The sequence below is a fragment of the Dermacentor silvarum genome, chromosome 11, assembly GCF_013339745.2.
Source record: "Dermacentor silvarum isolate Dsil-2018 chromosome 11, BIME_Dsil_1.4, whole genome shotgun sequence".
Taxonomy (NCBI): domain Eukaryota; kingdom Metazoa; phylum Arthropoda; class Arachnida; order Ixodida; family Ixodidae; genus Dermacentor; species Dermacentor silvarum.
In genome coordinates this window covers 104,366,193-104,388,876 of record NC_051164.1, presented here as the reverse complement: position 1 = coordinate 104,388,876, position 22,684 = coordinate 104,366,193, and the positions used below count along the sequence as shown (strand labels likewise).

The 22,684-nt window shown below is 45.7% G+C and overlaps 2 protein-coding genes across 2 annotated transcripts in view; both read left to right on the top strand.

The window, feature by feature from the left end:
- Window positions 1-11,053, top strand: part of LOC119432341 (vitellogenin-6-like) — a 40,418-nt gene extending 29,365 nt beyond the window's left edge. The window contains 7 exon segments of the mRNA XM_049659422.1: window positions 1,118-1,381; window positions 2,575-2,709; window positions 4,556-4,798; window positions 5,895-6,195; window positions 7,888-8,045; window positions 9,183-9,422; window positions 10,855-11,053. Coding sequence (XP_049515379.1) covers window positions 1,118-1,381; window positions 2,575-2,709; window positions 4,556-4,798; window positions 5,895-6,195; window positions 7,888-8,045; window positions 9,183-9,422; window positions 10,855-11,019 — 1,506 coding nt within the window. The 3' untranslated portion in view covers window positions 11,020-11,053.
- A 1,629-nt stretch (window positions 11,054-12,682) lies between these two features.
- The window catches only part of LOC119432810 (BMP-binding endothelial regulator protein-like), a 19,612-nt gene continuing 9,610 nt past the window's right edge, over window positions 12,683-22,684 (top strand). Inside the window, exon 1 of the mRNA XM_049659428.1 lies at window positions 12,683-12,907. Coding sequence (XP_049515385.1) covers window positions 12,698-12,907 — 210 coding nt within the window. The 5' untranslated portion in view covers window positions 12,683-12,697. The remainder of the gene's footprint in view (window positions 12,908-22,684) is intronic.

The window sequence follows — 22,684 nt, the reverse complement described above, 5'->3', positions numbered from 1 at the left end:
CAAGACAAAAGTTGCCTGCGTGGCCTGGTCGCTGAACACATCTAAATGCGATGAACAGAGAAACCCAAATACAAAATACACGAGCAGCAATGATTTCGGCATCAGGGGATCTATCACAGGTGCATGGAATAAATATATAGTGCCTGAAAAACCAAATGCTACCTGATGTTGCATCACTAGCCTTTTCAACTCAGAAAGCACCTTGATTTTACTAATTCTTCTGAATTCTTCTGAATGAAAAAAACTGGCCCAATAATGAACAGAAACTTCTTCACGGGAAATATTTCCTGCAGCTTTAACATGCAAAGCCTTCATCAGATCCAGAACACCACAAATACGACGACAGTTTTATGAAATTGAATGCTAAATAATTGTTATGTGGACATTTCTTAGGCACTTCTTCATCGTCTTCACCTGAGCATCACATCGGGTTCTTCATCTTCATCGCTTGTGGGGACTCACCTTGAGATTGATCTTTGCCATGAGTGTGATCAGTCCGCCACGTCATCGGGGCGTACTAAAGGTCGTGCTAACTGCTACGTGACAGAAGATCTTACGACTACATCAAACAGGCGGATCCCCCTTTTAAATATAAGCGTTCATATAAGACTACTCAATGTGAAAAGAGGAGAACCTTCATAACTAAACAACGTTACAGCAAGACATAGGGAGATCAAAAGAACAATTTTCAAGTACACTGCCTCGAAGGTCGCATGTTTTTCTTTTGTAACTGTTATTTTCGCGAATTCCAAAGCAGAAATTCTAAAACGGACCTAAAATCACTACTGTTTCGTTAGTATCAGATGACAATTTTAACATAAAATGCTTCAAAACGTTTGTTAGCGTGTCAGTGCAGTCTGAGGCGGCTTTTTCTGCTTTGTTCTATTGCAGCTGTGAGAGTGTGATTGCCTGGTCAGGGAACTGTAAGCCTTAATCTGAGTACCTTCAGGCTAATTTTGCAAATGGGTCTTCAGCAAATTAATATATAACATTCTTAAGGAAACAAAATCGGTGCTAAATTTAGTGCCAACTTGTCTAGCCTAATCAGCACGCACGTGTCCAGCTCACCCCCGGTAAACCACGTTTAAAGGCAGCTCTTCTTTAATCTCTCGTTTAGCTGGACATCGACATTTCGTACAAGTTCTTGGAGCCCGACGACGAACGGCACAGCCACTTCAATGTCCACGACCAAATCGGCGACGATCCCGAGGTTCCTTCCACCCACGTCCTGAAACTCGACGTCAACTTCAAGGGTGAGACCAAGGAGCGAAAGGTGGCCGCCGAGTTGCGCTACTCTTTCAACCACGACCTCTTCAACCACAAGCTGCAGTTCTTCTACGAAAGGACACCGTTCAGCCACGCTGACACCGAAGGACTCAAGGTAAGCCGTGCAAGGCCGGAAGCATCGCGGCTTCCTTACGCACACTGAACGGTGCGGCTTTCCAGCAGACACTAGTAAAAGTAAAGAGTACCATAAATGAGCTCACGCTCTTTTACAGCACAGTTGATAAAATTGTAGAAAATAATGGCCCCTGTTTATTTCTAATCAGTTTTCTTTCTCGCATTCAGTTTTTTTACAGCGTGAAAAAAGGTTATTCAAGCCCCTGTCCAAGTGTGACTGGTAGCTTACAAAACGATCTGTTTTCAATCTACTGGTCGAAGCAGTTACTGAAGTTAGTAACTGTTAGATTAACGCAGCGCCAGTGACTTCTATAAAGTAAACGCAGATGATGCGTAAACAAAATGCAAAATCTGACAAGTGCTGACACTTTTTCTGTCACTGCGGCATGCAAATAATTCCTTGCGTGCACCGCGAATTGCGTAGCTTGACAATTGTTAAAACCCGTAGGCGATGTACAGGGAAGGTTTGATCAGAACTACGCGAATAAAATTTGGGTCCCTCTCGGGTTTTTGTTTTTCTTGAACAAGGCATCTTCAAATATATCTTCAGTTTGCTTCTGCTATGAAGTTACTGCATCATAACTATGTCGTCTTGTATAATTCTCAAAGAGGTCATCACCGAAGAACGTGCCACTAAGTTTGAGTCGTTTGCCGTAGAATTTCTCTCAGCAAAAAAAATAATAAAAACGACAATAAATAAACGGCACGACGAGTTAGTCTCCAGCCATGACAAAGAGCGCATTATGTGCTGTGCGGAATTTTTTCTGGTTCCTTGAGGTCATGCCTTCAAAATACTAATAATGTACAAACGTTTCAACTTTATAGTATTTTTATTATTTACTTTTAAGTTTCATTTAGTGTGCAGGCATTACAACTTTGATTTCATTTGTTTTTAGCGTCAACTTCGCACTTAAGTGGAACATCACATCATTCACCATTTCGTTCATTTAATTTTTTTCATAGCATTCAGTATTCTTTACATCACTCATAGCACTCTATTCTGTAGATAACTGAAATGTTGTAGCGGAAGGTACGTGCTTCTAACCTAACTTACCGATCCCCGTACTAAACCTAATTATCTAAGCCTGGAATATGTAGAGAAGGGGGGTTGGTGGAGGGGAGCTGAGTGGAGAAAAAAATTGTTTTTTTTTTTTTTCACCCAAATTTCTGAAGATCTGCCTGGACGCATCGGCGAAGTTCCCCAAGCCCGACTGGAGTGTAACTAATTTTGCAACGTTCTACGCGGGGCAACACGTCGACGCCCACCTTGACGTCCACTACGGAAGCAGCTGCGAAGCAGGGTCAAGTGTAAGTTTGCTGATTCACCCCAACCAGGATAAAACCGGAACCGGTGGCCGAGGTCACTTGGCCATTGTCATCGTGAGACGACGAAAAAAATACGACAAACAAAGCTACCACCGCTTTGTTGTCAACTTGTAAAACTGATATGTACGACCTCGAGCATCATCAAAGGGAATACCCGGAGCGCGTTAAAGAGGCAATTGAGGCTAAACACGCCAGTCCACTGTAAAAGTGTTCAATGGCACTAAATTTTAAAGTGAAATACAGCTGGTTACATATTAACATGGTAAGTTATAATTCGCACACCGCGGGAAATCTTCACTGAGAAACCAATTCGGTGTTTTATTTCAGTGCTAAAGGCTCGTTCGTTCATGGTCGTTCATTCTGAAGGAAAGAACTCGTTAATAATTAGCATGTCAAAAAGCCACGTTATTGAGAGCGGCAACCTTTATGGGTCCTTTCAGTTAGGCAGCAAAAGACGTTGAAAATAAAACTGGCACACTCCGCCGTAGTTGAGATCTACGTAATGCGAAATATTGCACGAATTGTTGAAGCACGAGTTACCAATGGGCGTCAGGCTGGTGGGGCCCTAGCGGCTCGAGAAACGCTTTGTCATCTAACTATTGTTGAGTGCTTTAAGCAGGCGAATGAGCGAGTGATCGAACGAACGAACGAACGAACGAACGAACGAACGAACGAACGAACGAACGAACGAACGAACGAACGAATGAATACATGAATGAAAGAATGAACGATTGAAAGAGCGAACGAACGAACGTTTTTCCTTGCGAAGCGCTCTGCTACCGCATTTAACCTTTCAGACACATCAAAATTTTCGCACAAGAGCACGCGACGCAGGAATATGGTGCAGCCTGAGTGAAGTATTAAATTTGGCGCCACGCATTAAAGACCCGCTTCTAAACCGCTCACACTCAACGCGCTTGACCAATTAGTCTAACCATCAGATACTCCCCATCCTTGATTGAGGATGGCCGCACTTGGCAGCTCCGTTTGCCCATGACAACGGCGAGACGAGATACAAAGAAACTCGCTTGACTTCGAGAACAGTGCTTCGGATTAGAAACAATAAACATCCCTGGAGACGACCAGTGAGTGTTCGTCGAACAGAATCACAAAGTTCTAACTGCCAAAGAACCAGCATCATGTCACCGAACTTGATAAACGCAGTAAAATAACTGGCAACACTGCAAACCCATTTAATCTGCCACAGAACGGGGACGTCACTACCATATAGCGCGAAATATTTAAAGGAAACACGGTTTCACTCGACAATCCTACTATTTCGCTTGTGAAGACGCCGTAGTGAGAGCCCCGGGCTTTTATGGTCTGTTTAGCAGCGAACATTGTATTCTAGGTACAGTGTTCAAAATTGAAAAAGCGAAAAGCAACGAGCGACTTCTGCATACAATTACATGGAAATACCACATGCAATCATGCTGTAGCCGGTTTCTAAGCAAGGAGTATATCGTCCCATGTGCACGTTTTGAAGTGTGAATTGAGAGGCTGTTACAAATGCAGGTAAATCTGGAAATTACAGTAATTTCGGAACCGCTCGTGTTTTATGTTTGAGCAAAATTCAGAAAAAAAAATTGCCAATAGCAACTTGCCTTTATTCCGCCTTGAAAAACCAAATAGAGCTCTAAAAGAGCACCATTTTAAACTACGACATCGATGTTGCTGAGAAGAAAAAGTCAGATTGAAGCATTGCTTAATCTTGTGTGAAACAATCGTAGCTCACTGCAGTCCACTCATCGAAACAACTATCCGCGACTTCACTTTCTATGTAAGTCGCAGAGATGCTTCGTAACTTTGTACTTCTTTCTCCGAACAGATCACAATTAACGGCAAGTTCACGCACACCGACGAGGACGAACAGCAGTTGGCTGCCGCAGCAGAAGGCAAGGCAGTCGGCAGGAACAGGTTCAGCCCCACATTCCTCCACTGGCTCGCTAACAAGTGCCACCATACGCAAAAGAACGGTCTCCCGTTCAGCCACTACTGCTACAGACTGCTCCGTTACTCCAGTCGCCTGGGCAAGTTCACCGCAGACGTAGAGTGGAAGAACTACAAGTCCGTGAGTATACATTTCTAAGCGTCAGATTCTCTCAGGCAATGCAATCCTTCGACGAATCAACGCGTTATCCTTCAATGCTTGGTTGGTTGCAGTTTTAACCGTATATAGATAGAAAGGGTGTGAAGCGGGAGAGTGCGAGGAGTAATGTGGTGAAGCGTATTCTAGGCGGGGATCTGTGGCGCCAGCTCGCTTTCTGTTGCGTCGGCGCGTGATCCGCAGTGTATCATACCACTATCTTCGTGGATGAGTTGGTTGCTTGTCCTTGCTTCGGCGTTTACATTGCGTATATATATATATGGAAACTTTATTTGGCTGGAAAATATTTTAAGTATAGCGGTGGTCTTGAGCCCCTCAGTCCAGGGCCCCACTGGCCTCTGCCGCCTGCCTGACCTGGGTAATAAAGGACTTGCGTAAGTAATTGCGAAATACTATCCGAAATTTTAGCGCATTTCAGTGAAGCTAGCGGTTTATTTGACCATTTTGTAGTTGGACGGACAGATGGTATGACAATTCGGTGTGAAACAAGGTGCCAGTCGGGCCCACCAAGCAATATATAGTCCTCTATCTTTCTGGTGCGTCTATTCTCTGGTACTATGCTCCGTGGTTCGTGCTAACAAACAATTGAACCCTAAGGCATTTTTGTATCTTTAAGAGGTAATGAGCATATATTCTCTATTACCATACCATACGTCACCCATCTTCGCGTGGTCGTTTACTGGTCTTCGACCAGAAACTTCAGTAAACTTTCATCTGCCCTAAAAACACACGGCTTCGAGCAGGGCAACTGCGTCCACATTTACGTGCAGATAGATGTTCCGACATGGTTCCATATCAAGAACTACCAACGTTTCTAGCAGCCCTATTATCACACAGTGGTTGAAATGCCGTTTCCCAAAGCCGTACAATAAAAGAGGCAACAAACCGGCACTTTAAGTAGATCCACCTAGAGCTAGTTACAACTCCCGCTTACGTCACTCGTAGTCTAGGAAAGATCGTTTTTATTATTACTTTTTACGTTTGTCCTCGAAATTGCCTTTAGAACGTGCAATTCGCGCTGGCAAACACGTCTACTGTTTTTCACTGCTTTGTTCCGCAGTTGTTGAACCGCTTGGCACCATACTACGCGAAACGCTATGCGTACAAACCCTGGAAAGCCGGCTTCCTGGGTGTGCTTCGCTCATACTTCACGGGTGACCATGGCAAGCTCCACGTCGTCTCGCAAGTTCCCTGGTGGCGTGCCTGTGAGAAGCCACACACCAACATGATCGTCACAACCGAGGACGGCCAACAGCACGAACACTGGGAGGTGCCCACGTTTAGCAAGATCCTCGAGCCAAGGGTCTTCGCGATAACCGGTTACTCGAATGCCGCGGAGTACTCCAAGCTCTACAGACACAGTAAGTGTTCCGTCGGAGACCTATACTATGAGTTGCGGTAAATCTCGAGGCTTAGGCACTGGCCCTGTGGAGCGCGAACAAGTCGGTGCAAATGTTTAATCAGACGAATTTCGCAATACGTACAATAAATCATGGACATTCAGCTTTGTGGAAGGCCCCAAGCTGGCGGAAGGTTCCTGAAAAAAAATTATCATCCACCTGACTGTAGCACGAATGTACAAAGGGAACCGATACGGATATTTCCGATAGATTTCTTAGAACCCTTTGGGTTTCCTTTGTAACTACAGCCCGGTGGATGACAATTTTCTCCCTACATTTCTCCCTAATTCAAGTTCTCGAATTATTTGGTCTCGCACTGCGATTTCCTAACCTGGCCAGGAAACAATTCAAAATGACAACTATACCGGGAAGGCTGAAGTACTTAGGCAAAACGTGGCAACATCTCTTGACTTTCCTCAGGGACCTTCAAGTAGATAGTTGAAGCATCATGCCAAACATGGAGCCCTCCTTATGCTGAACGTAGTGCTACACACTACGCTAAAGTACGGAGAACGCACGACCACTCATATCGTTTGCGTTTCACTGGGCTATGTTGTTTGCAGCTGTGTTTTTAACACTGAAAATGCTATTCTCTTTCAACGTAAAGAAGAAACAGTTGGTAAACATTTATAGCAGGCAAAAAAAGCCAACAATACCTTAAATCATAGTTGGCAAGTATTGCTGCTTAAAGCAGCAAGCAGTGACGAAGCGCCAAGGTGCGGGAGATTGCACCTACTTTTTTTAGGTGAAGTTTTCATGACAAGGCCTTCTGATCTGACTACATACTCGTTTGGCGTATCTGGAATCTGGCTATGTATATATGTCACCTCTTATCAAAAGGAAAAATTTGTTTACATTGCGGTGTCGTAGCGAATCCCAGACGGTACCAAAGTGTAGGTCTCAAAAAGACCAAAAGCGAGAATTTGTCTCAGAGTAGGTAAAGTCAACGATACGGGCCTAATTACTCTCAATATAGTAAAACATTAATCACATTACACCATGGACTTCACAATCTCAAGGATTGGCCCAACTGGCCTCTTCGTCAAAAAAGGAAAGGCGTGTCAACCAAAGTCGACGCCAAAGAAGAGAACGTCCACGTACACCCTCGACCAATATGAAAGGGGACACCTCAGCTGTGTTCAAACTGCTATTCCTGCTGAAGTGCAACTCAGAAACTGACTACTGTTATTTCTTATGTCTTTCTCCTCTTGGGGAAGCTGCTGATGGAACTTTACTTGTTTAAAAGCAACCACTGGGAAATTTACCGGCTTTGAACACTATAATTCTGCGTTCCCTTTCATATTGGATGACCCTGTATAAACGCGTAAGCAAAACTAATGAACAAAATCGAAATGAATAACAGAAATTGAAGGTTCAGAAATAAATACAATCTGACCATGAAACAAAAAGAATAATGCAAATATTGCAATATTATCATGCAATTATGCAACATTTCATCATATTTATTGCTCAAATTTTACTACATATCAATACATATACCATGTAGGTCGATCTATCACGTCGACTTTGGTCGACACGCCTTTGTTTGCTTCTGCAGAGCACAAACATGCACCATGTTTAGTCACTTTGTGTTTCCTTGTTTCTAGTACCCGTATATATCTCACAACATCGTAAAACGTTTTTCCGCTGCAGAGTACTGCGACCTGCAGTCTAGCAGCGTGCGCACTTTCGATGGCACCGTGGTCCAGCTGCCCGAGACAGACTGCTACAAAGTGGTCGCCCGCGATTGCTCGCCTAACAAGAGGTTCGTGGTCCTGGCTCGTGCCACGAACAACCCGTCGCACACCAAGGTGAGCAGTCGGCCCGAGTGGCCAACTTAAACGAGAGCGTCAGCTGCTCGTTGACCTCGAAGATTCTCTCGAAGTAAGATTCAGCAGGAAATACCATATAGCCTTAATTACAAAGTTTTCTCCACCGTCCACGTTACATTCGTGTCTTTGACGTTCAAGTCCAAAATGCCACTTGCAGATGAAGACTTAAACTGGTTACACCAGACGAACAAAAGTAGCCTAAGTCAGGAGCTAACGTTTCGACAACGGACCTGTCTTCGTCAGTCGAATACAAGAAGAAAACAATTTTCTATGTGAAAACTTGACTTTGGATTCCCTTGTGCGGCTAGTTTTATTCACTATGACGATGAGGTTGCTAGATCGGCCTATTTACCAGCCTGAGAGGCTGGCCAATTAAGGAATGATAAGCATCGACGAGTCTCCACGCAGATGTATAGTTGTGTCTCCTTGAGAGCTAGTTTTCCTGGTGAGCAGCTTACTTTTAAGTAAGTTTTGGACGTCAGTAATATTTATTCAATGCAATGCTCTGTCAGAGCATGCTTAATCGTTTTGTGCTAAACGTTTCAGGACGTCAATGCACGCTATCTGCAATCAACACGAAAAGCAACCTGTATGGATTAAAACATGAGATGCGGCTGCATGAACTATCAGTCCGCGTCACACAACAGACGCAATTTGTTACCTCCAGAGTCATATTAGCTTGTATGCTTCACGGTTGTCCTGCATGAGTGTTATTTGAGTTGCTTTTTTGTAAACTTGGCTATTGTCTAGGCTTCCTCGATTGGTATTGAAACATGACCCTGCTAAATGTAAGCACTGGTGTGTAAACAATGATCTTTCAGTCGCCTACGACTAGTAAGAAGTTCAAATCTTCGCGTTAGGCATCACATACTGGAGTGCTAATGGTTTAGTGGTTGATCAAAGATCACCGAACAATCTTCAAAGTTCTGAATTATAGCAACTATTGACATGTCATTTTGAAACCATCAACCCACGTACAGTGTACTTGGCCGGTAATATTATAAAAACATTGAAATGCTATCGTCAACAGCCTAATTACGTATACTTCAGATCAAATGTGTATCCTCCAAAATGTCATACATTGAATCTTTTCCTTCTTTCCATAATCGAACGCAGGCACTCAAGGTGTTCATCCACACGACAATGATTGACATCTTGCCATTGGAAGATGACTCCGGTCTGGTGGTGCACGTAGACGGAACCAAAGTAGACATCGCGCCCGAGCATCCCTACAGTCACACCTCTCACGACGCTGAGCTGTTCAGGATCAAGAAGGAGGCCACCAAGTGGTACAAGCTGGACTCCGAGTCATACGGCCTCCACTTGGGATTCGGCGGAAACATGCTCGTGGTCGAGGTTAGCAAGGCAATTCTTTTTCTCCTAACAACTAGGAAATTATAATTTGAGAAAGCCCTCAGAGATTTAGTTGTCCTTCAATAACTGGAACTTATACAAAAAATACCAACACATTGAGTGCCCATGGCAACAGCTAATAAGACGCCGGAGAACCACCGCTTGCCGACTATCTCTTATATTCCTATGTTTAACTTCTTGCATTGAGAGGCATAGTTGAAACGGTACTCTACACAAGAGTTATGTCTTCTTTCAATTTCAGGTTTTTCAGCGGTCTGGGGTTCTGCTCTCTTAGTATTCTTGAAGTACTCATGACACGTTGAAATGCAGTAGTTGTTTGCGCATAAGTCTCTAAAAAGAATAATGCTTTCTTACACTGTCACCTTAACATCATTTTCGGCATGAGCCACCCTGCTGCCGGGGTCTAGGGGTTGTATCTATTACTATTCGAACTTGCGAATCTACGCGGGAATGGAGTAGTTGCCATAAACGTTTGCTTCGTATATTTAAAGCAGGTCATATGACCATTTAAGGTACACTGGGCCTATAGACATCGTCGTAGACAGAGCTAAGTGCCCTTGATAAGGCTATCCCAATCAATAGTCTAGTTGACCACGTCACTGCTATAAATATACGGATACGTCCCTAAAGACGCCGCGTGGCAGCAATTGTCTTAGACATGAACTGGATACCAAAATGTGCCGTGGAACAACCGATGAATAGGACAAGCCGTGATGTCTTTGCTGTGAGTGGATGTTCTCGATGTTACAGACGCACCAAGGGTAAAATAGGCTAATAGAGGTGTATATTTTTGATGAAAATCATATGATAATCGAAGAGTTTTTGAACGTCAGAGCATTTCCCTCGCTAATAGAAAATAAAAGGGTAAAAGCAAGCCTCACGTTGATCGATATGGTTTAACGCACCATAGGAATATAGTAGCTATGACAGACGCCCTACTCGAATGGGCTTCAGAATACTTTCGCCGGCCATGCACTCAGGGTAAATGAGCATGCACCAAAAGCGCGTGCCTGAACATATCTCAATCTCGGGGCCATTTGAATATGGCCGCCGTTGGCGGGATTCGAACCTGCATGTTTATGCTCAACAGCACAATGCCATAGATGTCAGAAACCGCGGCGCGTACACTGGATGATACAGTTCCATCGGCCTCCGATCACACGCTGCTAACACATGAGGAGATTAGAATCATGAGAGGCATTTAAAGAAGATACAGTTTGGGAATGCTGAACGTGGTTCAGGAGAAACTTTTCGCAAATTAAGTCAGTAAATTAAACTTATTGCACACGAACAATTTTATATGCCTTCGCTGGTAGATTCCTTTTGTGTAATGTCTGCTTCGACTTGACCCTTCATCGGAGGCTAGGAAAAGCGAAGGACGGTGGTCAACGTTATCTACGTTCTTATTTTTTAGGTGGCTCCGTTCTACCGTGGAAAGCTGTGTGGTCTGTGTGGTGATTACAATCTGGACAAGGACCACGAGCTGACAGGTCCCGACGGCCACCTGTACAACAACACGCTCGAGTTCGCCAAGAGCTACGTTGTGCCCAACGCGGACTGCCACGCACCAGCCCACTAATTGTCCTTGGCGGCGCACGCTTTAATAGACCATCACATCGCAAACTTCTATGATTAAAAAGCAGAGAGTCGAACTGGGAAGAAGAGAAGGCTTCCAGCTTTCTCTAACGGCTTCCTCCGGGGACTGCTCTCAAGTATTACTGTTTCAGCAAAATGCAATGTCATTAGTGCTTCATCTATGTATATTGTAAAAAAAAAAGCAATAAAGAACGAAGTGATAAACTGGTCGTCCAAGTGTTCATATTTACATAGCTCGTGGAACCTGGCGGGCACAGGCTAAACCTTGCGCAACTCGCAAAACTCTCTTACAACCATCCGGAGCGCTTGGATACTTGATTTTGTTGCAAACGCAGCATGTAACCAAAACGCTTTTGAGTTAGCGTATGCATAACCCATAAAGTTCCCCTTATTTTCACCAAATATAAACTTTTTAAACATAATTTTCGCTCGCAAAAATGCAAAACAGCGTAAAATGACCATAGACTGCTTTCGAGCACATGCTGAAGAATTCTTTTACGAAGACTGCATATCATGCACACGCATAAAACATCGCACACAAATTTTCAAGGAAGGTACATTCAATTTTCGGTGGCATTTGTATTTCTACATGTGCAGTGGGCTCAATCTTGCGCCGCTCTTACAACACGCTCCTAACGCATTGGAGCCCTTGCATGCGTAAATTAATAAAAAAGCCGCCATAACACGGCACATTTTGTACTTTCTTTGTTCACTACCACTGTTGCGTCCCTTGTTTCCGGCAAATATTATCACGGTGCTTAGTTGAGTTCACCGATGACGCCAGGGAAACAAACTATATGAATGTCGTATAACCCATGAAAATGGAGAAAGAACAGGAGTTCGGCAATTATTTGCAACGTTTATAACTAAACCAGCAACGTGAAAGTACCTAGATAAGGCGTAATTAGCTCAAGGGCAAAACACTTACAGATAATTACTCAGAACATGCTTTCTACTTCGACAAAATATTAACAACGACCCTCGTATAGTTCACCGAGAATACCGGGAAAACCAACTACACACCTCGTATAACGCCTTAAAATTGTGGAAATGGAGTATCATTGTGATTATTCAGTAATTATTATTGCAACTCCACAGCTGCGGCTGCATGAACATGAGATGCGGCTGCATGAACTATCAGTCCGCGTCACCCAACAGATGCAATTTGTTACTTCCAGAGTCATGTTAGCTTGTATGCTTCACGGTTGTCCTGCATGAGTGTTATTTGAGTTGATTTTTTGTAAACTCAGCTATTGTCTAGGCTTCCTGGGTAGCTACTCGATCAGTATTGAAACATTACCCTGTTAAATGTAAGCACTACTGTGTAAACAATGATCTTTCAGTCGTCTACGACTAATAATAAGTTGAAAGCTCCGCGTTAGGCATCAAATTCTGGAATCCTAATGGTTTAGTGGTAAATCAAAGATCACCGAACAATCTTCAAATTTCTGAATTCTGGCAACCATTGACATGTCGTTTTGAAAACATCAACCCGCCTATAGTGTACTGGGCTGGCAATATCATGAAAACATTGAAATACTGTCTGTCGTGATCAGCCTACTTAATGTATATGCTGTGTATCCACCCAAATGTCCTCAATTTAATCTGTTCATTCCTTCCACAATCGAACGCAAGCACTGAAGGTGTTCATCCATACGACGATGATTGATATCTTGCCATTTGATGACGCACCCGGTCTGGTGGCGTGTGTAGACGGAACCAAAGTAGACATCACGCCCGAGCATCCCTACAGCCACACATCTCACGACGCCGAGCTGTTCAGGATCAAGGAGGTCACCAAGTGGTACAAGCTGGACTCCGAGGCTTACAGCCTCCACTTGGGATTCGGCTGGAACATGCTCGCGGTCGAGGTTAGTAAGGCCATTGTTTTTCTCTTAACAACCAGGAAATTACAATTTCAGAAAGCCCTCAGAGATTTAGCGGTCCTTCAATAACTAGGACTTGTACAAAAACGAGCAACCTTCCGAGCGCCCATTGCGACAGCTAAATCGACGCCGGAGAACCACCACCGGCCGACTATCTTTGGTCTTCCTATTTTAACAGCGAAGCTGTTTAAGTCAGCCGTCATTTGTGATGCGTAGCAAGAAACTACAAAGAACGAAAAGAATAAACTTTCTTGCCGAGGCGGGATCAGAACCCGCGTACCCTCGGTCCCAAAGAGAGCGTCGTAACCACTAGGCTATACAGCCACACCTGCAGAACATGCATTTATGCGAACCATATGATTGTGTTCGAGCGTCGTCGTCTTCGTCCACAGCTGGCGCGTTCATACGCTCTTTCTCTGAGAGGTGAAGAGGTTTTGTGGGCTATGAGAGAGCGAGAGAGAGAGACGCATTCACGTAGCGGGTCTCCTGGAACGCTGGCGCTGAGCCGTGCTCCCTCAAGGGCTGCAGAAGATAGCGCCAACCTTTCCCTTTCCCTCAAGAACCACTTATCATCCTGGAACGCGGTGTCGGTGTTGCAAGCTGCGCTATAGAACGCGCAGTGACGGCCGTAAGTCCGAGACGCGCGAAAAGAAATTATCATCATTTATGAGTAATAAGATGAAAAGTTCGTGCGCACTTCCCGAAAATGCTGGGCTACGATCGCCCAGCTTCGCTGTTTCAAGCGCTGCGCGGCCACGTGGAAGGTTAAGCGTTTTTCGTTTTCTTTTTTTAGACGCAATAGAACGCTTTGAACGTGAACCAGGGGTGCGATCGCGCAAACAGCTCGCTTTTCCGTTCCTTCGCTTGCCCTCTCTGAATTGATCAGAATTGTGATTGCGTCAGCGGCCGTCAGACAGTGGAGCGGTACCGCAGAATTCCCACATTTGTGACGTAGCAGTCAAACCGAACGTGCAGAAAGCGAGCTGTTTGCGCGATCGCAGCCCATATTGCTGCCTGCATTTAGCGGGTGTTCTGCTAAATTTGGCTGCTCGTATCGCGGGTTAGTTGCTTATTGGCAACACTGGTTCATATAAGTTTGCTATAATTCCTGCACTTACGCAAACACTGGTGGCCGCCGAACTTCCAGTTTCTTGATTCACTGCAGTTATCAAATCACCATTCGCACCTCACCGTCTTTCCTACTGCTAATGGAGCCAACCGTTTGCAGACGTTGTCAGTATACGCCACCTTGAAAAGCCTCCGTTCTTGCTCTGGTTAGTCTGGAAATTTTGTCTGTATATTCAGTTAGCATTGCGAGCGAACTATCACATGAACACATGTAGAGAAAACTATTTTTCCTTCAATCACGTCATTTAAGCAAAGGGTTCCAGCTCGCGACAAATGCGCCCCATACGCGCCCCGCCAAAGGCACGTGCCAGGTCCATGGGTGGTAAAAGTCCGATTCGAAAACGGGCGAAAGAGCCAAAGAAAGCTATTCGCTTATATGCTTTAGAAATACGTTGACTTCTAAACTATGAGCAATGTCGCGGTGATGTCGACTGACATTCCTCAAGTGCAACGTTATAATAAAAAGTTGTCGCAGTTTCACCTGAAAGGCGAAGCATCAATTGCGATAGCAAATTTGTAGAGAGCTATACGGAGTAATTATAGTAGCTTTATCAGCTGTATAAACTTGGGCATGGAGCAGCACCGGCAACACGCAGAACTGTTGTCGACGCCGTCGGCGTTTTGCCCGCGTTCGCACAAAATGCGTGCGGCGTTCGTGAGTGTTGCCGGAGCCTCTGATATAAATAGGCACTTGGTGCCGCAGCTAAACGTCGCCTCCCTTCCCTCCCCCTCCCCCCCACGGCCTTTCGTGCGTCAGAAGAAGGCGCGTTTGCTCTACATATATGGTGATTGTAAAGGAGAAAAGAGACGCCTACTTCTGCAGCCCTTAAGGGAGCACGGCACAGAACGCCCGTTTTTCTCCGCCATGCGTTCACTCCCCGTGAAAGCGCGCGTCCCTCGCGCCCTTTCACTCGCACATACAGCGTTCGGCGGCGCGCGGCGACGATTTCATCTCCATTGACGTCATACGGAACCTCACGGCGACGGCGACGGCGACAGCGACGGCGACAGCGACGGCGACAGCGACGGCGACAGCGACGGCGACGGCGACGCCGACGGCAGAAATCTGCTTTGGAGTGTCCATATAATTGCTATCGCAATAATAGCAGGTGTAGGGAAAACGATTGTTTTTCTTTTAATTCGTTAGCATTTTTGCTAGGGCTTCTTGACGCAAGACTCGAATTTCACATGTAACATATTGCACGAAGGCTGCATTATATCTATACGCTATTTGAAACTAGGCATTTTTTCTGCTGAAGTAGGTTTAGTTGCAGTTGGCCTTTGATTCTAAAGTGTTGCGTTGACTAGGTGTGTGTGTGTGCGTGTGCGTGTGCGTGTGCGTGCGTGTGCGCGTGTGCGCGTGTGCGTGCGTGTGTGTGTGTGTGTGTGTGTGTGTGTGCGCGTGTGCGCGTGTGCGCGTGTGCGCGTGTGCGCGTGTGCGCGTGTGCGCGTGTGCGCGTGTGCGCGTGTGCGCGTGTGCGCGTGTGCGTGCGTGCGTGCGTGTGTGTGTGTGTGTGTGTGTGTGTGTGTGTGTGTGTGTGTGTGTGTGTGTGTGTGTGTGTGTGTGTGTGTGTGTGTGTGTGTGTGTGTGTGTGTGTGTGTGTGTGTGTGTGTGTGTGTGTGTGTGTGTGTGTGTGTGTGTGTGTGTGTGTGTGTGTGTGTGTGTGTGTGTGTGTGTGTGTGTGTGTGTGTGTGTGTGGTGTGTGTGTGTGTGTGTGTGTGTGTGTGTGTGTGTGTGTGTGTGTGTGTGTGTGTGTGTGTGTGTGTGTGTGTGTGTGTGTGTGTACACGGACGGATCCTGTGTATGTTGTGCTTGTGTGCTCTGTAACACTTTCTAGGAACTACGTTATATATGTCATGGTATTAAAGAAGGTCACCTCACAAATCTCTTGCAGCAACATTTAATAATTCACACTTTCGAACTCTCAGCTCATACTTCTATTCTTGCAGGCTGGAGACTTTTCAACTAGAAAACATTGCCACATACGTTTGGCATTCCCAAATCTCTGACCCCTGATGATGATCATTCCACTCTGACAAGGTGGATTACCAGTGAAGCTGTGTAGTGTTAATTTACCCCGTACACAGTTTTACTGGTCATCCACCTTAACAGAGTATAATGGCACTGAAGTTTCTTTTTTTTTTAATTTCGTGCTGTTGAAACAGTACTCTGCACAAGAGTTACGCCTTCCTTCAATTTTAGGCTTTTCAACGGTCGGGTGTTCTGCTCTATTAGTAAACTTGAAGTACTCTTATCGCATGACACGTTGAAATACAGTCCTTGTTTGCGTAGCAGTGTGTGAAAAGAGTAATGTTTTCGTACGCTGTCACCAGTACATCATTTGGCTTGATAATACAGTATTTCCGACATGTGCCACACCACTTACGTGTTCTAGTAGTTGCCATAAACGTTTGCTTCTTATATTTAAAGCAGGCCGTATGACCATTTACGGTGCACTCGACTACAGACATCGCCGTCGACCGAGCGAAGCGTCTTTTATAAGGCTATTGCAGCCAATAGTCTAACTGGCCACGTCTCTGCTACGGCAACGTCCCTAAACATGCCGCGTGGCAGGAATTGTCTTAGACGTGAACTGTGTACCAAAATGCATCGTGGAACAACCAAGGAATAGGACAAGACGTGATGCCTTTGCTATAAGTGGATGTGCTCCATGTTAAATAGGTAGCAATGGTAACTAAGGCTTCTAAAGGTGCATATGTTTGAGGAAAAGCGTATGAGATTCGAAGAGTTCATGAACGTGAGAACATTTCTTTCGCGAATAGCAGATAAAGGGGTGCCTGATGTCGATCTACATGGTTTTACGCACCAGAGGAACACAGTAGCTATGAAAGGCACCCTAGTCGAGTGGGCTTTAGAATACTTTTGACGACCTTGCACAAAGGGTAAATGGGCGTGCACCAAAAGCGCGTGCGCGAACATTTCTCAATTGCGGGCCCATCTGAATACGGCTGCCATTGGCGGGATTCGAACCTGCACCTTTATGCTCAACAGAACAATGCCATAGATGTCAGCAACCGCGGCGCGTACGCGGGATGTTACAGTACCCGTCAACCTCCGATCACACGCTGCTTACTCATGACGAAATTAGAATCACGAGCGACATTTACAGAAGATACAGTTTGTTAATACTGAACGTGGTTCAGGAGAAACGTTTCGGAAATGAAGTCAGTAAATAAAACTTATAGCACACGAACAATTTTATATGTCCTCGCTGGTAGATTCCTATTGTATAATGTCTGCTTCCACTTGACCTTTGATCAGAGGCTAGGAAAAGCGATGGACGGTGGTCAACGTTATCTACCATTCTTATTTTTTTAGGTGGCTCCATTCTACCGTGGAAAGCTGTGCGGTCTGTGTGGTGACTACAATTTGGACAAGGACCACGAGCTGACCGGCCCCAACGGCCACCTGTACAACAACACGCTCGAGTTCGCCAAGAGCTACGTTGTGCCCAGCGCAGACTGCCACGCACCAGCCCACTAATTGTCCTTGGCGTCGCACGCTCTAATCGACCATCACATCATTGAAACGAGCATACCTCCTGCAAACTCCTATGATTAAAAAGCAGAGATTCGAACTGGAAGGAAGAGACGGCTTCTAGCTTTCTCTAACGGCTACCTCCGGGGACAGCTCTGAAGTATTAACCCTTCAACAGAATGCAACGTCACTAGTGCTTCATCTATGTATATTGTCAAAAAAGCAATAAAGAAAAAAGTGATGCACTACCAAATAATATGCTCTTTTTTTACAAAGCACGTGGAATCCTGCCAGCGCTTTCTATCAACGCTGCGTTGAAGCTTGGCCTAACATCCACATTATTAGTTATCGTACTTCCATGACGAGAAAAGGCCGACAGAAAGAGCAGCTCCTGCGAAAACATCTGCGACTACAGTGTGTCAAATATGGTAAGTTGTGGCGGTTTGAAAAATCGACAACAAAAGAAAGAAATATATATTCCCTGCCTTCTCAAAGCATGCCGGCGTCCTCCCCTTGAGGGGTTGCCCTCCAACCTCTTAGAACACATGCCATCACTGTGAATAATGGTTTTCATGAGTGACTTAATGAATGAATGATTCAATCAATTAATAAATCAAACAATCAATCAACCAAAAATACATCAGACTTGTGTGACCTTGCGGAATCCCTACACAATTTCTAGCGAAGCTGTTTCTTTCGAGCAGTTGCAATAATACTTTCAGGCATCTGTCAATAAATCACATACTTTAAAAGGTTTCCCGTACATGACCGGCCCGTTAGAAACATTGACCGCATAGAACATTTTCAAGCAGCTGTTCACGAACTTTTACCAAGGCGCGCTAATTCATCGACCCAAATTTTACTCCGCCAGAGCGATGGCCATTATATATCCCCCGTCCCTTTTTTTTTTTTTTTTTTTTTTTTTTTTTTTTTGCTATGACCTCGGTTGCGTTTATAGTTCTCCCAGGAACCACACGAGGAATTCTGCTTTGTTCGTGAAACACACTTATAGCGTTCCAGATCACTTGCATGCGTACTTTACTATACTAACGGCGTAATTGGAGCACACAATTTGAAATCTGCCTTAGTGGGACGTTGACACTGTGTAATATTATGGAAAGCCTTCGCAGACTGTTACAGCGCGAACAGAAACAGTTCTTTTTTGTGTGTGGGCATTTTCTTTAACAGCGAAGCTGTTTAAGATGTCCGCAATACTGTGCTCGTCGATCTAAAAAAGCATCGTTGAGCGATGACATCACTGCGCGTTGCTTAGCAGCCACCTCGCGGAGCGGCGTGTGCTTCACCTCCTCTCCGTGCCGTGCACATGTTGCCTTGACAAGGGACGTTAAGGAGAGGGAAGGAAAGCATGCGCGCTGCGCGCGCTATGCTCCGGAGAGAGAAAGAGAAAATGAGAACGAGAGAGAGAAAGAAAGAAACTGTAGCAGCACCAATGAGGCAACGCGCAGAGCTGCTGCCGACGCCATCCGCGTTTCCCCGTTTCCCCGCGTTCGCGCCGAACGCGTGCGGTGCCCGTGGCTACAGCAGCCGCCTCTGGCGGCGGCTCGGCAGGTTTCGACCAGCCACGCCCCGGCAAGTGTAGAGGCGCAGCTTGGCCGTGACGTCACCGGGGAGATAAAACTCGCAGCCGCCGCGACGGTGGCAGAACTCTCGTTAACTCTGTGGCGAGTACATGTACCCTTGACGTGGGACGACCAAAGAAGATCCGGACACCCGAAGCAGAAGCCGCTCATCTTGAAGCGCGTCGCGTGGCCAAGCGAGAAACCACACGTCGGCGGCGAGCCGATTCGGAGTACCATACCTAGCAACACTTAGCCAACCCTAGTAAAACCTTGAAGAAGCTAGGTCGATCACCAGCTCCACTGTTAACTTCAGCCTTGCACCACAAGGGCAAGCTGCCCTCTTCTTTTCTTTTCATATTCTGTTTCTTTCATCTATCGCATCCCTTTCCCCCTTCCCCGGTACAGGGTAGCCAACCGGAGGTATCCTTTGGTTTACCTCTCTGTCTTTCCTTTGCCTTTCTCTCTCTCTCTCGCTCTCTTGAACTCTGCATACATATTACCAAAATCCAGCCCCTCATTTCAAACAAGTAGAGACAAGGCACTCTGTGTTGTTCACCGAGGACACCGGCGAAGCTAACTTTACGAACTTCCCATATTGCAATAAAGAAAGCAGCAAATCTGAGGTTTCAATCACTATTTATAATGCTTTCAACTGAGCGAGTAACGTGAATATTTCTTCAACCATTGTACTTAAGATGACTCCGATATCCGACAAGAATAAATTCGGGTAATGTAGAGTTATATCGAATAACAAGGAAGCATAGCTGACAATGATCATACAACACTTTCTATCACTTGCATTTTTTTGCAAACGCTGTATTTTATCCACACACATTTGCAGTTGCGTTCCCCCCATTCCCGCTAATTTTTACTTCGGTGGCATTCGCAGTACTGCCAGGGCAGTGGGCCAAATTTTGGGCCTCTCATAAAACTCCCGTATAGCGCTACGGAGCGCTTGAATACGCGTTATTTCGAAATAGCCCCAACAGACCGAAACACTTTGAACATCGCGTATACATAACCCATAACGCTTCCCTTATTTTCACGAAATATAATCTAGGTTAAAGGTAAAGTTCCCTCAGGACGCTGGAAAACACAGCCTGAATTGGCGATCAAGCGCTTTTGCGCACTTGTTAAAAATTTTTTTACAAAGACTGTATTTGATCCCCACGCTTTAAGCTTGGGACACAAATTTGCCATAGCGGTTACTTATGTTCGCTAAATTAAATTTTATTCGCATCTATTGCTCTGCTTGGGAAACGGGCTAAATACTGCGCAGCTCCTAAAACCAACTCATAACTGTCCAGAACACTTGCATACGTAGTTTATTGCAAAAGCCGCAATAAACCGACTCAGTTTGAACTTTGTCTACACATTACTCGTTATGTTCCCCTTATTTTCGCCAAATAAAGATGAGCCACCTAGTTTAGTTCGCCGAGGACACCGAGAAAACCAACTGCGAACCTCATATAAAACATGAAAATGGGGGGGGGGGGGGGGGGTAGGGTAGGGGGTAGTAATTATTTGCGACGCTCTTCATTAAGCAATGAAAGGTAACGTTTCGGGATGCATGGCGCTTAACATTCTCCGAATGTTCTCTAAGTTTGAACATGGTGTCCTGTATAGTTGTTTTAGGACTGTGGAAAGCATTGCGGGCAACAGAGCTATAGCGCAGCATTCAGTCCTCCGCTGCCCTAGCACGCGCTCCTAGCACACACACATTATCGTTCCTGCCAAGCAACCGTGTACTGGTGTGAGCAGACCGGACATTAAGCGTCCAGGTAACTATGTCTAATGTTTGTATTTATTGTGACATATCAATAACTTGGGAGACGCTTAAGCTTCGCCTTTAAAAGCAGAACGCGTTAGCATTACAGGTCCACGCTACGACGCTATTCTGAAAGTGTTTGCAAACACCGTATGCGGAAACATACGGAAGCATGCGAGCACAGAGGCTTTCTGTGCGACCGAACGTACATGATAGAGCTGGAAGCCACTGCCTTGGGCATGACAAAGCACCCGCAAAGAGGCAACCCTCAGGGCTCAGTGCTCTCGCCCACGCTGTTTAATCTTACCATGCTGCCTATCCGCCTGTAACGTGCCGTAGGTGGCGTAATAAGACTGATTACGACCGATTGTGTCGGAAACGCGCACCGGTTTATTTGTGCTACATCGCAGCCATCTTGGAAGCTCCCCTTGCTCTCTACCAGGGTTGCCTTCCTACATTACAAAAGGTGCTATGCATGGACACTACATCATCCCCTCAGGGAAGGAAAATTCAGTTTTGTTCAAACACACAGTAGAAAAAGAAAAATGCACTTTTGTTCACACATAGTCTTTCAGGCGCTCAGGTCGTTGCCTTGTTCGTTGGGGGTAACGCTGTGAGGCGGTCTTGGTAGTTACTGGTGGAGCTTCACCAGGAGTAGCTGTGCTGTGGCTTGGAAGGTCGCTGTTACTTGGCACAGCTGCATCGTCCAGATCTGGCATGTCGGGCTGGTCGTGGTGTCGTTCCATTTGAACTGTGCTCGCATCTTTGAAGAAGCTAGAGTTGCGACAAATCGACACTCCATCTCTGGACGCTGTGATTTTGGAGCCAGTGACTTTGGTGATTGTGTATGGGTGGGGGTCATAGTAAGACGAGAACTTGTTGACCTGTCTTGTTTGCAGAGGACTTGTTGTCCAACATGCAGCTGGTTGTGACTGGTGTGTCTCCGAGAATCGACGTACTGCTTGTTGTATGCTTTTCTTTGGGTGTCATTCTGTCTCGCCTCAGAGTGAGCTGAGTTCTGAGTATCAGCAGCAAGTGTCGGTAGAAGATTCCTCATGGGTCTCCCAAATAGAAGTTCAAACGGAGACTTTCCTGTGGAACCGTGGGGTGTGGACCTGTAAGCCAGGAGGAATGACTGAAGCTCATTGGTCCAATCCAAGTGGCTGACACGACTTGCGAGTATCGACTTCTTGAGGGTGCGCATGAATCGATCGACTTCCCCGTTAGCCTCTGGCCACCGTGGAGTGATGCGGTGATGCTTGAATCCAAGCTCGCTAGCAAACTCTGCAAAACCCTCACTCTGAAAGGGTGGGCCCATTGTCTGACTTTACAATTTCCGGGCAGCCGAACTGAGCGAATATAGTGCGCAGTTGCTTGATGACTGTAGGTGCTGCAAGAGTGTGTAAGATGCGAACGACTGCGTACTTGGAGAAATCATCCACAACTACCATGGCATACTTGCCATCAGGGAAAGGGCCAGCAAAATCTAACAACAGTTCTGTCCACGGGCCTTGAGGAAGCTCCTGAATTGGCAAAGGGTCTCGATGGTGTACTGGTGTGTTAGCTTGGCATGCCAGGCAGCTCTTAACTGTCTGGTCCACTAGAGAGTCTATCCCTGAGAACCACACCTTCTCACGCAACAGCTGTTTTGTCTTGACAATGCCTTGGTGGCCTCGATGTGCAAGGTGCACCGCCTTTGTGTGAAGTTGTGCTGGCAGTACTATCCGCGTGCCTCTTAACACAAGGCCTTCTTTGGAGACTGACAGTTCTGTCGCAACGCGAGAGAA